At 46.2% G+C, this 15,507-nt stretch overlaps 3 protein-coding genes across 3 annotated transcripts; 1 reads left to right on the top strand and 2 right to left on the bottom strand.

Moving 5' to 3' along the window:
• The first annotated feature begins 1,881 nt into the window (after positions 1-1,881).
• Positions 1,882-11,880, top strand: LOC108545917 (uncharacterized). The gene is made up of 10 exons (XM_017897735.1): positions 1,882-2,009; positions 2,897-2,903; positions 8,344-8,458; positions 8,579-8,683; positions 9,469-10,263; positions 10,338-10,498; positions 10,563-10,721; positions 10,809-11,078; positions 11,174-11,425; positions 11,521-11,880. Exons 1-10 carry the CDS (start codon positions 1,882-1,884, stop codon positions 11,878-11,880), a joined length of 2,352 nt encoding a protein of 783 aa, XP_017753224.1.
• A 793-nt stretch (positions 11,881-12,673) lies between these two features.
• HemK2 (HemK methyltransferase 2) lies at positions 12,674-13,406 on the bottom strand. Its single transcript, XM_017897701.1, has one exon. The coding sequence runs from the start codon at positions 13,310-13,312 to the stop codon at positions 12,674-12,676; it is 639 nt and encodes a 212-aa protein (XP_017753190.1). The 5' UTR covers positions 13,313-13,406.
• On the bottom strand, positions 13,349-14,574 carry Snapin (SNAP associated protein). The gene is made up of 2 exons (XM_017897702.1): positions 13,944-14,574; positions 13,349-13,761 (listed from the first exon to the last, which is right to left on the bottom strand). Exons 1-2 carry the CDS (start codon positions 14,093-14,095, stop codon positions 13,434-13,436), a joined length of 480 nt encoding a protein of 159 aa, XP_017753191.1. The 5' UTR covers positions 14,096-14,574; the 3' UTR covers positions 13,349-13,433.
• Positions 14,575-15,507: the final 933 nt, after the last annotated feature.

Below are 15,507 nucleotides of genomic sequence, written 5' to 3'. Positions count from 1 at the left end.
GCGGGGAGTATGAAATTTTAGTTACTCGTCGCGTCTACGGTGCTTTTCCTTTAATTCGCCAAAATGAATTCGAGTCGTAATAATAATAATAACAACAATGTGAAGAAAAAAGATGAAAAGAAAAAAGAAAGGGATCAGCCAAGTCGTAAATAGTAAGAATAAGGAAAGATCGTAACCGTAGAAAAACCTGAAACTGAAGACGAAAAGCAGTAAATCGCGTCGCTTTTGCTGGTTGTTTCGCGAACAACTACACCGTGTGCAATTGCACGTGAGACCTCGCGAGGTAACGTACTTAATACCCGGGCATTTTCTCATTAATTCGGCTAATATGGCTACCTCGCAGTTACCATGAAGCCTCGATGTATTTCGAAGTATGTACCGTAATCACGGGAATTCGAATTTTTATCGTTGCTCGCAGAATCGAGCGTAATAACTCTCAATGTTCATGGATTATCTCGACGATCTCTTTCCGTATACAGTCCGCGAAATGACTACATCGATACCGATTTGTTAAAAGGCAGGTAACAAAGTGTACCGACTCGATGCATCCAGTCGAACATTCGAAGAAATAGCTCGCAAGCTCAATGCGGTCTGAAATTGAAGAAAAGGAAAGAAACTTTTCCGTTTCGGTTTCCCTTTGAGCAAGTTTGTCAGGTGGAACCGAGTACGTCGAGAGGCACGGGAACGTTACAGTTCTTGAAAGCTCGGAAAAGTTTCGAGCGACTAGGCGATCCTTCGAATTTTGCCCAACTGGAATCGCTCGGTTGGTCGTTTCACTTCCGGCGCTATCGTTATCGATAAACGCGGCAAATTTTGAACCGCTACGTCTATCGAACGAAACGAGAAATCGTTAAAAACTCGAGGCGTCGCGGTTATGACGCAAGTGACTTAATAAATCTGGAAAGTCTAGAGACGTTAAAATCTTACGAGCTCCGGTAGAAAGTCGCAATAAAAATAAAGCGATTAGGCAACTTATTAGGCAAGAAGAAAAGAATTCGAACGAAAGCTCGGCGGGTACCGATTAACTTTTCGTAACAATGTTGCATTTTAAAAGTTTCCAACTTGGTCGCGTTACCGTGATTTCGCCCATCGCTATCTTCCCGAGATAAGGCTTACCTCGATGAACTACGCGAGCCAAGCGTATAATCTTCGCCGCGATTAGACAAGATTCGCGAACGCGAGCTACGGATTTCTAGATACGATCGCTCGAACGAAATTTCCGAGTTTGCGCGAAAAAAGCGGAGGTTGGGGAGAATCACGGTTACCGAGATAAACGTACGTAGAGTGAACCGGAGAGACGCAACTCTCGTACCCGCAAACGTTTGCGAAATAACCGTGATTCCTCGTTCGAATTTAACCGGGGAACGAATGGAAACCAGGCGACGTGCCTTTTTTTCTCCATCTACCCGCGCGCAGCTTATTGTCGCGAGCAATCGGCGATATAATAGTTGGTTGCATAATACTTACTTACATAATACATAATACGCGAAATGGCACAGATCATGCGACGAATCGTTCGACGATTCGATCGGTTCAACGAGGAACAGACTCGATGGTCGAATCGGTGATTAATTCGCCTCGTTCTCCGAGATGCGTTTCTCTCGAACAATTGGTTCGGCGAGACCGCGACTTTGTTCGCTCTAACTCTGTCTATGGAAACTCGGCGGGAAAGCCTCGGTTTCCTATTCGTCCGGGTATCGGAGCGGCTGTTCGAAATCGAATGGGTTTTCGCGTAACGTAATTTCGTCGGTGCAAACGGTTTTTTCCTGGCCCCGTTGTTGTTGCTCCCGTTGACGGTACAATTACGGTGGACTACGGTGATGGCACGCTCTTTCTACGAACCGGCTAGGAAAGGGGGTACAATACCTATATAAAGCTTGAATGAAGATGCTCCCAGCTATTCACTCTCACCTTTCTCACAAGCGTGCGCACGACGCAAATCTTCCGGACGAATCGCGAGGGAAGATCGGCTTCGTGTTCGTCTCCCGTGAAAAGGATTTCGCTCCGAGGTGAGTGTCTCAATTTCGTTCGCGTTCCATCCATTTCCTTCCACTTTTCTCTTTTTCTCTTTTCCTTTACCTTTCTTTCCGCCGAAAATTCGCCACATTCTCGAGCCGAACGACCGTCCCGCGTCTCGCACCGACAAACAAATTCCGGGGAGAAAGCGACGTTGACAAATTCGCGCAGCATAGTCCGCGATATTTGCAAATTCCCTCCTAACCTCCTAACCAGACCGAATGAATTTATCCACGTTTACCGTTCGTCGTTTACCAACGCTCTCGTCGAATTCTCGCGCGATAGAAAACGCGCCAAACTTGGAGAGATACAAATTCATTATACCGCGAAAAAGAAAGCGACGTTCCGTGTACAGAATGATTGATACCTCCTCGTGACTAAAGTCTCCTCTTTGTACCTTTCCAAGCTCTTAACGATAAGAGCCTCGGATGAACTTTGAATGAAACGCGAAGAAGCTCGAGTATCGATCGACTGTTTCTCTTTTTTTGCCATTTTTACGATTATCCATTGACGCGAGAGACGAACACATCGGTGCGTCGGGAGATGGAGAAAACGTTACCGACGAGCGGTACCTCGAGGCATTTTCGGAGATATCGAGCACAGAATTCGATAATCGCGTCCCGTGTAGCAGATCCCGATAATTCAGCGTGCACGACCGGAGAAAGCGATCGATCGAGATGTTACGTTAATTTTCTTTTCAACGAATCATCGTGGTCGAGGAGCGCGGTACAGATTCGTCGGCGTTACGCGTACTCGCGCGAGTGTCACTACGAAGAACAAACGACGTGGAGAATTAGCGGTAAAAGCAGGAGCGAAACTCGATGACGCCTCGCTTCGATTTCCGACGACTGAACGACTCGTCGCTTCGATCGCGGACCAGACTACAAGTTTTGTCGAACGCGAAGGACGCGAGATCGTGGAAGCGATCGGACGAAAAGCGCGAGAATAAACGGGAGAGGAAGGAGCTCGAGAACGAGAATAAGCGCAAGAGTGAGAGCGAAATCGCGAAGAGGAGACAACGGAGGCGGCTGATTTCGGTGACCGCATCTGGAAGAAAGTGCACGTCGTACGCGTATGTTAGACGCACGCGTTTGCGCGTTGATCGTTAGGTCAGTGGTACTCGTCGCACGGCCAACTGTTCTATTCGATGCACTGCTGGAAATGGCATCGACGCGATCCAAGTTTCGAGGAAACCGCGATTGGACCGCGGCCATTCGACCTACACGCGTGTACGCGTCGTACGCATACTAGTCGCATCCAATCCTTTGTCACGCTCACGCTTTGACTTTTCTTCGCTTTGCGCGACCTTTGACATCCTTTGCCGGAGCAGCTGGAATGTTGCGAAGTACCCAAGGAAATATTCGTTTGCGCCTCCGTCTACCAATCGAATTACGTAATTCTATCGAATAAGAGGAATTTGAAACGTACACGCCGCAATCTTCGTTTTAAGTTGTTCTTTGCCTGCAGCGAGTCCTGCAGATGTCCGCGTTTACAGAGAAAGCCGTATATAATGGAGAATGACAAAAGGGAAAGTTTTCCAAAACCGAAACGGGGAGACTATTCGATGGCTATTTGGACAGAGGAAAGGAGAATCTTCCGAGACCTCGCCGTAATCGAACGCGTAATTCCGTTTGACCGTAAACAAACGAAACGGGACGATCGTCTTCTAACGTTACCGATGCTTTTGGCGAATCGAATCCTCTCTGCTTTCTCCGTGGCGAAGGTCGCAAGAAGGCCGATTTCTCGCTACTTTTTCTACGCAAAAATTTATGTCCCTCTCCGTATTCAACCATCGCGAGAAATCGATTAATTCTTTCCGTCCGATTACTTTTCCCCCGTCCCCGCAGTTTTCTCGCAGTTTTCTCGCAGTTTTCCATTTTCCGCGGCGATACGTTCTCCGTTTCGTCGGATATCGTTTGGCGAAAAAACCGACTATCGCAACATTTCGTTCTCCCGATAGAGATCTACGAAACGTATTCACGCGATATGGCAATAGCTCGTTTCGAGGATTCACCGGTTTGACCGTTAGGACATTCCCGAACGTGGGACAGCGGAGTTCCCTCTGAAAAACACGGACAATCTTCGAATTGCGACACGCGACTCGAACGTTGTCGCAATTCGTCGAGAAAATCATCGATCGCTAACCGGCGCCCACGCTTCTGGAGAAGGTACAAAGCATTCTAGCCGATCTTGGACGTTCCATTAGGAGTATTATTCGCGAGGAAAGTTTAAAAAACTTTTATCGTACTCCTTCTACCCTCTCGTATTCCCGCTATCCTTGCGAGGATTGCACCCCCGCTAACGGTGTCGCGAAATATCGTCTGGAAAAGGTTGGGTACTCCGCGCAACTTTCCACAACTTTGCCGCCGCGACTTCTTTGAAATTCGATTAACGCGGTTTCAACGAGCCGTTGCGACCTGCCACCGACGTCTTTGGATTCGGCGGAGTTACGGTGGGCGTACCGGAGACAAAGAGCAGCGCAACGCGGATCGACCCGCGATATTCGCTTACCGGTTTTAGGGAAAGGTTCGACTCGACCTCGTCGCAGATCCGCCTCCGGCTGACATTGCGAAGTAGAAACCACGAGGAACGATTTGCGCGAGCGTGCGCGCGCGAGCACACCACCGCGAACCGCGTTTCACGACGCGTAAGGCAATCGATGTCCTCGTAACCCAGACCTATCGGACGTAACTGCCGGTTTTCACTGGTAGATCTCTCGCAACCACCTCCGAACGTTCATCTCTTCTATTCTATTCTCTTTTCGTCTCTCGTTAGCACGGTTAACGCGCGATATCGTTACAACCACTTTTCTCCTTTGCTTCTCCACCTCCGAAAATAGATAACAGTCGAAAGATTCTCGTCTACTTTCACCGTCAGCTTCTCGTCAGCGCTCGTGGTTCACTGACGAAGCCGATCCTCGCGGCTTTCGCGTAACCCGGAAAACGTTTCTTCCAACCCAACGCAAGGTTTCGAGCGTGAATCGCGATTTCGAGTATAGCACCGCGGAAAGTTCGACATCCTCGCCTGGACGAAATCAAATTTCATCCACAGCCGCGTCGCGTCGAGTGCCTGGTTGGCACAGTCATCGTCTGGCATGTTCCTTATTACGAAATCCGGATAACGAACGAGTACGCGGTATCAAGCCGCCGCGTCTGGTCGAAAAGTCGAGGCGTAGAAACGTCAAAGCGAAACCGCAGCATCTCAAGTGCACGTTACACTTGCTTCCCCCCCTTCCCCTCCCACCCGCTCTTTACAAACATCGCGAATTTCCTGCGATAATTATGCGACCGTGTTTCCCGAGCCGTCGTCGAGCCGTGCGCGCCACCGAGCTGCTTCAATTTAACGAATCGAAGACGAAACGAGCCAAAATCTAAACGATACCTATACTTTTCGTTACCCCGCGTTACTCAGTTCTCCGATTTCTATCCTTCGCGGGAATAATTCCCGTACCACCAGGATGCAAACGTCCGTAAACGTCCGACTCGCGTAATTAATTAATCGCGTAGAATAATACGGTATTAAATTGAAGGATTAAAAGAGAAAGGCCGATAGAATTTGCCATTACGCCGGTAATCGATACGACACGAAAAAGGTCTGAGGGAAGCGCGTACGTGTTTCGCAATGGCGCTCGTAATTTCCCGAAAATATTTTTCCCGCGAAGCGTGACACGAAGCCTGTCTGGGTTCGACAACGAAATCCATTAATCAAATTCTCGAACCAAGTATCGGGGGTGGCATTCTCTGTCGGTTTTTCCCTCTTCTTCTCGGTGTTAATGGAAAAGGAGGCACAAAACCGAGGATAAAACGATAGAAAGCTCTTACAGAGAATTATCCGCGAAGACGACAGGCGTGAAATTATCCAATTTAATTCCCTACAGCGTCGAAACTATCGGGATACGTAGGACGACGCGTTGGATCGCTGGATTCGCGTTACATATGCGTCACCATTGTGCCCGTTACCTACAGGTCAGCCATGGAATCGCGCTCGCTTCGCTCTAATTTAATCGCAATCTCATTTGTGCAACCCGCTCCTCTTCTTTTAATTTCTAAATAAATATTTGCAAACTGGAACGTTCCCACGTATTTGATTACCATGCGTTTTCCATTTTATTCCGCTCAACCGCAATGGAGTTCATCTGGTTTAAACGCGACGAGCCGCGCGATTATACGCGAGATCGGGTCGCGATACGCAGCGCGTTCCATCCGAATTACGTTTACACTTTATTTACGTTTCCACGACCGTCTCCTTCGGACTCTTGCTCGAGTCGTAATCGAGGTGCCACCCTCGAGAGCCTCCGACGAATATTCGTCGGAGGCTCTCGGCAATCGATCACGCGTTTCATCGTCTTCGAAGCTTCTTATCTCGGTGCATCGTTTAACGAACTCCAACGTGATTCCATCGAGTCACTCGATCCCCTCCATGCTTCCCCAGCCTGCATTGTATTTTAACGAATCCGTCGCGAAAAACGTTTCTGCGCGCGCTACGTTTCCACGCACGCGGGCTTCGATTCTCTTACGGTAGCGGCCGAATGGAAAAATGGAAAAATGGCGATATTAGTTTTCGTTGATAACGAAATAGAGGGAATAGAGGGAAGAAGCTGCGCGCGTATCGCGTCGACTGGCGGACCGTGCACGAGTATTAGTAACGTCTCCGATCCTCGAGGCCAGCGCGACTTTCACCTTTCACCTCGGCCGAGCACGATTCGCCGGTTAACTTCTCGAACCTTTGCCCGGACGAGGAACGACGAGCGTCGTGCGGATGTTTCCGAGGGAAGAACTGCGACGAGATCAGAACACGAACGCTATCAGCGCCACGAGCACAACACCGATCGTAACCGCGTCACGATTCGGTTTCACCGTCGGCTAGCTATCGTTAAACCGAATCTCAGATATCGATGGAAAGCATCCGGATCTAGCCAGGTATTCCGCTCGTAACTTCCACTTCGTTGAAAGCGACAGTGCATCGAGTTTCCCTCCGGAACACCTCCGAGATACCTCGATTCCTCCTTCCTCCGCAGTCCTTACCGCCATACTTTCTACCCTGTCCATTCCAGTCACGAATAGAAACCATCCGTTAATCCTATTCGATAAGCTTCTCCTACTGCCCTTTTCCCTTCGTCGCGAGATTTCCTCCTAACGCGAATATCACGGACAGAGATGGAAGCGTTGGTCGTCGATTTCTCTTGGCCGCGAACCCTCGATCCGCGAAACTGAGTTTCGCTCGATTCGAAGCTGAGTTTTCGAGCCGAGCCTAGCGTGGTACCGTGAAAAATCTCGATTCGCACACTGGTCCTGTGCAAACGATTCGCAAGCGGACAAACACGCTTACTTTCTCTGCCACGTTCGATTCCATTCGAGGCGCAGGGAATGAAAGAAAAGAAAAAGAGAAAAGCAAAATAAAGGCGACGGAGAGCTGGGTTCTTTTAGACCGTAATCGAAACACGCGGGTCCGCGTAGACTCGTGAAAGCGCAGAAGCGAAACTTGTTCGACTCGCGGGGGAGTAACGTCGAAAAATTGAAAAGCCGCCAGAACGGATTACGTCGTTTCTCTCTTCTCCGCGAAGCGGTAAATGTTCTCTTCGCGCAATCACCGCAAAGACACGATGTTAATTAGCCGTGAATCGAGTTGTACGTCGAGTTTCGACCACGCTCCCGAATTACAAGTCGACTAAGAGATCAAACAGGATTGCGACCCCTCGGCTAATCTGATCTGACGAAACGTTCCAACGCCGACGTACGTGAGAAGAGCGAAACAATAGTGGAAACGGCCTTTCTCGACACCAGAAAACTATTTAGCGATTGTACTCTCCGGGATACTCTCGTTGAGCTTTCTGTCGAAACTATGACGAAACGAGACGAGATGCGACCGAACGGGACCACGCGAAACCGAGGCGGGGCTAGACGTAACCCAACGAAATCGAGATCAGGCGAAATGTGGATCGAGCGAAATCGGACGCAACGTGGATGTTCTTTTTCGCCTGGAAGAAAGGCGAAGCCTGAGCAAAAATTTGAAATTCGCACGTTTGTTCGTTCTCGAGGCTAGAAGAGCTTGCTCTGTGCTCGTAATACGCGCGTTAGCTTCGAATTTAACACGCGACCGATTCTTTTTCGTCTCTCGTGTCGAAGACAACCGAACCGAGAGTAACCTTCCCATTGTTTTTACCTACAAAGTAGAGAACGAGTTCCCAGCCTTGAAACGTACGCGCGAAATATTCAAGGTTTCCTACCTGTCCCGACGACTTTGGTCGTTATTTCTACCATTGTCGCGATATCGTACACGCGGAGTGAGACGTGGACGGAAAGAGGCGTAAAAGACATGGCGTTACAGATAAAAAGGATGAAGGAGATCGCAACGTTGGTGATCGCAGCTGGTCTGGCCGTAGCCGCGAGCCAGGAGTACAACGGAAGACATGCCTTGTTCGTGAAAACCTCGTCAGCAGCTGGTAAGAAAGATACGGGTGGACTCGTCGAGTCTGCCCCGTCTACGATCGATCGGGAGGAAAGAAAGCGATAACGTTCGATAACTACGAGCGAATTTCATCAAATCGTTTAACGTTCATTAGCGCACTCGAGAGTCCAGCGAGCTGCTCCGGTTTCGGCCGCAGACACGATGGCCAAAAATATCCTAGAGTGGATCCAGGGGATCTACCGACAGGGCGCACGTAAACGTACGTTCTCCAGATGCAGCTTCTCCTATCGAGATCAAAATCTCGTAGATCGAAGGGTGGAATTTTCCAAACAACGCGTTCTCCTCTATTTCGCCTTCTCTTTGCCAATTCTCTTTCGACCTCTTCAGTAGTCCTCCGATCAGCGTTTTGCCTTCCTTCGCGATATACGCGAACTCGCCGAAATAAGTACCGAATGAATTGCCAATTAGTCGTAATTAGCAAGTTACCGTGGAACAAATTAAATCTGCCGTTGCCGCACGAAATGTCAGAATCACGTCCAACGTATATTTCGCAATGTAATTTACTTTGTCGGCGGAGAATTTAAATATACGTATTACATATGGATGTACACGTATAAGATGGAGAGATCTGAAGAGGTTAAAGTTCCGTTTTCAAGATAAATATAAACGGTACCCTGATATTTGGACGAGTCAGTGGCCCATGCTTAAGATACTTTCGCAGATGTAATTACGTCGATCTTCGGAATGCAATTAACCATACTTTAACGCGGACTCTCACCGATGCACGCTTATTATCAATTTCACCGCATATCGTTAATAGAACTTCACGAAAAAACGCACCTCTATTCTAGGTATTTGATCGAATTTCCAATAACAAACGAGTATTGCAAGCGTAATGGCGCTAACGATCTAGGTATTAGCGGAAAGATGGGTGTCACGAGTGCAAAGAACAGTAACGTAGATATCGATACATTCCGCGCGATATATCGACTAATCGACAACGTCGCGATTTCTCGTAATCGGAATCGTTCGTTCGTCTTTCAGCTCGTCAGCAGTCGGATCCTCCAGGATATCTACCTCCGTATAGTACACAGAGACCACCGGAAAGGCCTCGACCTTTCCAAGCACCGTCCACCGGCCAACAATCGACCTACGCGACTCCTACTCGCAACGAGGTGACGAATTACCCTTATCAGAGACCGTCCAACGTCGGTTCGCCATCCGGCCAATCGACCACCGTACAACCACCACCCTACTCTACTCAAAGACCGACTTATCTTCCGCCGAACAACCAATCACCTTTCACGCCATCCTCTTACAATCTCCGACCTTCCGCGACACCGGCCTATTCAAACGCCGGTTCCTCCGCTTTCCCACCATTTAGCTCAACTCCCCGGCCCCCCTCGTCCGCTCAAACCCCTCAACCTGGCTATCCTACTCCCGGTGGAATCTCCACCAACTATGGTTACTCCACGCCGGGTTTTAGTAGCTCTACAGCCGGTACATTCTCCACACCGGCTGGTTTCTCCACTACGTACGGTTACTCGACTAAACGACCGAGTCCTACCTATGTTCCATCCGTGGAGGGACCCGCTCTTAGCGGCTCGTCCGCTGCCGGTTATCCTTCCACCGGTTATCCGAGCGGAAATCAAGCATCTTCTTACCCGACTGCCGAGGCTGGGGCTAATTCGTTCGACCACGGTATCGCGGCTGGATACCCCCCTTCTTCTACTCCTGACGGTGCGTTCCCAGCTCCGAATACTGGCAGCGGATCCAGTTCGTCCGGTGCCGCCATACCTTCCGAAACATCCACCGGGGTCGCTAGGCCTACGGGAGAAGGTATTTCGCTTTGCTCCTTTTCTCTAACCTATTCCAATACGTCCGTCATTCTCGAATTTTATTCGTTACCATAGAATCGAGTGGTTCTGGAACGGTAACGGGCCAAGACAGCGCGCAAGACGATGATTCGTTACATCCGCCGCATATTCATGCTCTCGATGTTCAGTGTAGCAAGACTATGATGACGATCAACATCGAATTCAATCGTGTTTTCGACGGAGTTATTTATTCAAAGGTGATCAACGATGCGATATTTTCAAATACCACGAATTAATATATATCCGCGTACGTATTTGCAGGGATTCTTTTCGAATCCGGAATGTAGGTACGTCGCACAAAATTCCGGACAGACGAAATATTCGTTCACCGTGAGCTTGGATTCGTGTGGCACTCAATTCATTAACGATTTCGCGGGTGAAGCTGGCCAAGCTTACTTGGAGAACGTACTGGTTCTGCAGGTACATCTCTTACGATCACGTTCGCGTCGCCCAACTCTCCTACCGTATTTATTTTTATCCTCTCCTCGTATCGTCTTTTACCTTCAGAACGAACCAGGTATACAGGAAGTTTGGGACACGGTGCGCAGGGTTCGTTGTCTCTGGGAAGGGAACATCAACAAGGCCTTGACGGTGAACTTCTCCGTGGACATGTTAAATCAAGAAATAGTAACGTTCAGCGGTGACACGGCAACGGCCAAGTTGGACATTCAAGTAGGAAGAGGACCGTTCGCGCCTGCCGCCGATGGACTAGTTAAAATCGGAGAGACCATGACACTGGTCGTCTCCGTAGAAGGAGATCCTGGCTTCGATCTCCAGGTATTTTCGCTTCGTTTCCATCCTTAATTCTCTCGTTTCGCCGAGAAATACCGTATTAACGACGAATAATTTACGACGAATACGCAAACTTTAAGGTTCGCGACTGTTTCGCCCGTGACGAATCCCTGACCAACACGATACAGCTGACAGACGACAGGGGATGCGTATTGAAACCAAAACTATTCGGGGCGTTCCAAAAGACCAAGGACACCGGAAATACCGGAGCATCGATTATCGCGTACGCGTACTTCCAAGCTTTCAAATTCCCCGACGTGATGGACCTGTTCATCGAATGCAACGTGGAACTGTGTAAAACCGATTGCGAGGCGTGTCCAGAATTGAATCAGGTAATTCTATGTACACGCGAGTCTATTCCATCGCTTTAGCGCCTATTTTGGATAGATGATCTGATTCAAAACATTTTATAATCCTATCTTTACAGCAAATTGAACCGCGTAGACGGCGACGATCGATAATGTATACACCGTCCAACACCACGTCGAATGCTTCGACCGTGTTACTCTCTGATCCGATACGCGTCGCTCGAGGCTTCAAAGTGATCATGGTGGACGATTTGAGCAAAGCCAGCAATCAAGTCTTGGAGCATCTAGAGGAAACTGCCATCGCGGAGACCACCGTCGAAGAAATCGCGAGGAACACGATGAACGTTTGCATGACGCATAGCGGCTTTTACGTCACCATCTCCTTCTTTTTCACTACCATTCTCGCCACTACTATCAGCGCGGTTACGCTTTACGTCAAATTACAACGAGTATATCGATCGAAGGCCAATTATTCGTAGAGATTTGCCTGGCTCTCACCTTCAATCACGCGTGATTGACAAACGTTACGCTTACAGCTTTACAGTAACGACAGCTAGCGTAATGCGCGTCCACGTTTTTCATTCAAAGCTATCAGCCTCTTAACGTGCCTATTTTTTCGTACTAGCTCTCATCTCGATCGTAAGCGATCGATAATGACAAGTTCAGGAAGAGAGAAACAATGATACGAAAGATATTTTAGAGACGCAACGTGTTATTCCTCATCTTTCCGACACACCTCGTACCATACCACTCACGCATTTGCGTCGTCTTCTCGCAAATATCGATACGATCAATTCTACAGCCATACTTCTCCAAGTAGTGTCTATCTATGAAATGTCCAACTGTGCTATTTCAAGGAAATTGAAATCGAACTTTTCCTTTTAGCGGGACCACGGTAAATAGACCTTAGACTTTCTTCAATAAAGAACGTGTTTTTAAAGAGTCGAGTACACCTCTACTGCTTAACGAGAATAACGTTTGACGATAAATCGCATCGTTCGATATTGCTGTATACATAGCGAGAAAACTATATATTCCGTTGGATCGACGCTTTACGACGTTTTATCACAGAGATACGTTCAACTGTTAGCGAATTCAAGTTTCGCGATGAGGAATAGAAATGTAAACGGGATTATTACGTTGCAAGCTCATGCAACGTTTCATTCGCTCACTGTGCACGTGTCACATAACCTTTCATCGATCGTGTAAAGTAAATAACACAAATGTCATCATTCGCATATGAAAACGTGTACACGATAGAGATATATATTGTTACTTTATTCTTTTAAAACGCAGTATATACAAATGTTCTCCCCTGATTTTCCTTTCCGCTATTATATTGCCTATCATATTCAAGTCTATAAACATACGCAAAATGTGTTCGGGATCATTTTCTTTGATAACCAAAAGGTAAAATGTTCCCGTATCCGATAGAATATGAGGAATTTTAGGAAACACTCGACCCATAACTTTTCTACCATTTGTACCACCTGCCCAAGATTTCGATAAAACCTGTCCGTTAGAAATTTCATCGTCACTGGTTACCACGTATGGTGGATTGAATACTATGACATCGAAAACGCAATTGTTACGTATGCACGTTAATAAATCCATTTGCACGGTATCTATCTCTACCAAATTTTGCACAGCAGTTTCCCTCGTAATTCTACACGCGTCGACATTGATATCGATGGCTAAATGATACGGTTGACAGTGCGTTTTTAATGCCATTGCCAATGCTGTGATAACAATACCAGATCCACTGCCTATCTCTAAACACATCACAGGTTTTGCAGCTTTTAAGACCTCTAAATCAGCTTCTAAGGCATCTATCAGGAGGAAGGAATCTTCCGATGGTTCATAAACCGATTCCAAATCTTTGTCCGATAATTTAACTATCGGCGTATTCATGATATATCAATGGAAAATATAGAACGATTTATGTACAAATATTCTCTCTCGGATATTTCTCAGCTAAAGACCAAGCTAAACAGACGTATCACAATTATCTTACAATTATCATTGTCGTGGCTCATTCGTATTCCTTAGACACAATAGCTTCTTTCTCCGCTTCTGCTTGCTCTTCTTTACTTAGAACATTTGAGGCATTACCATAAAAAGAACTACGATCCAGTAAAGCTTTCCTCTTTGTCGTACTCGTTTCTACTGCTTGGTGAATCTTATTCAATCGTTCCTGAGTACTTTGCAATATGTTACTGACAATGGTGATTTTATGTTTAGCATTAATCAGCTTTTTAACGTAAGAATCCGTTTCCAATGGGCACTGTAACGCTTCGTTGATCCTTTGCAATTCTTCCGTCAACGATTCAATCCGTTGCTTTAATTCTATTTGACATATCCTATTGAAATCAAGGAATTTGTTGGTAAATAAAGTGCTAAAAGTTTATCGTTAGTACAATGTCTCCCATCATTTCGAATTTTATAAACGGAAACGAGTATTCAGAGATCGTTACAACGACGATATTACGAATGTTTACATTTATACGGTAGCAGAGGCATAGAAAAAGAGAGTATGACATACCTCGTGGCACGAATTCTTTCGTCTAACTGATCCACCGTAGGTTTCAGAAGACTCATAAGACCTTCCGTCAAAGCATCTCTCGTTGGATTTTCGCAAAAATCGTCTATTTTGTCATCGATAGACGTATTATCACTCGCCGTGTCCACGTCCATGTTTTACTTTTCTCTACTTATAGTCTTTCCGCTATACCTCAGATGGCACCACTTGCTACGTTAGGTCACGCATATCGATCAGATTCGTTGATTTTGACGGCTAGGTAACTAGAAACCTAGGGAAAATCTATACCGCACTCTACAATGTTCCTACCGTAAAACAAAAAGTACTACGTTCCTCGTGCTAGTATTTTCTGTTTTCTTTGCACAGATATGGCTACATTGAATCAGTCGTATATTTATAGTTATATATTTACACGCATATAGTTACTTTGCGCGAGATTTATGAAAAGTAGAGGTTAGGATCGAATCGAACGAGAGCGTAAAAATTTTTCAATCATTTTATCAACGCATATCGATAATGAAATTTACGTATTTCCGATATTCACATTAAACTAACGACACGACGCAATTTGTCCTTAACAATTTTCCATCGAATATTTGTCCTAACGAACATCGATACACTGTTGCACATTATTTTAACGTTACTCGTGAAAAAAACAAACGTCATAACGTAATTATGAATTCTATGGATGCAAATGAAAAAGTGAATTTATGTATACGTTGCAAGAAGTAGATGTTTATCATTAGTAACTGCATATATCTCCGCTGCAAAACAATTTTTTACGTCGATACTTGTTACTTCGCGAAACGATCGCGATAAATTTTTTAATTGTAATACGGTAAATACGAAGTTTGCTGTAATGCGCAATAAATTGTTTCTAAATGGAAAAGTCAGACACGTTATTTGCGAATATATAATACGTATATATCGTCATATATTTAAATTACACAACACACAAATTACAGCGATTTACAAACATTATGAACAAAATTCTAGGAAATCGTGTAGGAGAATGCGTGAAATTTCGTCGCAATTGTCTCGAATTTTCTATTTCGGTAAATGAGGTATATCTGTGTTAAGATTAATGTTGTCCTAGCGAACGAATTGATCAAAGATCGGGCATGGAAGAAGAGTGCCGAAAAAATGAGGTAATGCGGGTTACAAAACACGCGAAGCAGGTTTAATCCTTTATCTCGACGAGGAATAGGATAGACGATAGCATGGAATACGTACGTTCGCGAATATAGCGAGAAGTTCAGTAACCGGAAGAACGATGCGTGATTCGCATTACATTTTTGACGTTCGTCGCGTAAGTTCGAATACCGAAGGAAGGAAAATCGAACGAAGAAAATCGGCTATCGATAGATAGAATTTGAAATGGAAAGGTAAAATTTTTCAACGAATTTGTTTATACCTATTTCCGTGAATATGAAATCGCAAGTAACGGTGGTAACGCGTACAAATAAAAGGATAGATGTATTTTAATACGTCCGATAGAAAAGTTTGCGTATATTGTCAATCTTCCGCGTTCGACGCATGCAGGATAGCCGAAGAAAAAAGTTAGGGG

This window comes from Eufriesea mexicana, unplaced genomic scaffold (genome assembly GCF_001483705.2).
Source record: "Eufriesea mexicana isolate 0111107269 unplaced genomic scaffold, ASM148370v2 scaffold572, whole genome shotgun sequence".
Taxonomy (NCBI): domain Eukaryota; kingdom Metazoa; phylum Arthropoda; class Insecta; order Hymenoptera; family Apidae; genus Eufriesea; species Eufriesea mexicana.
The sequence above is the reverse complement of the archived record's forward strand: the minus strand, read 5'-3'. Positions and strand labels throughout refer to the sequence as shown.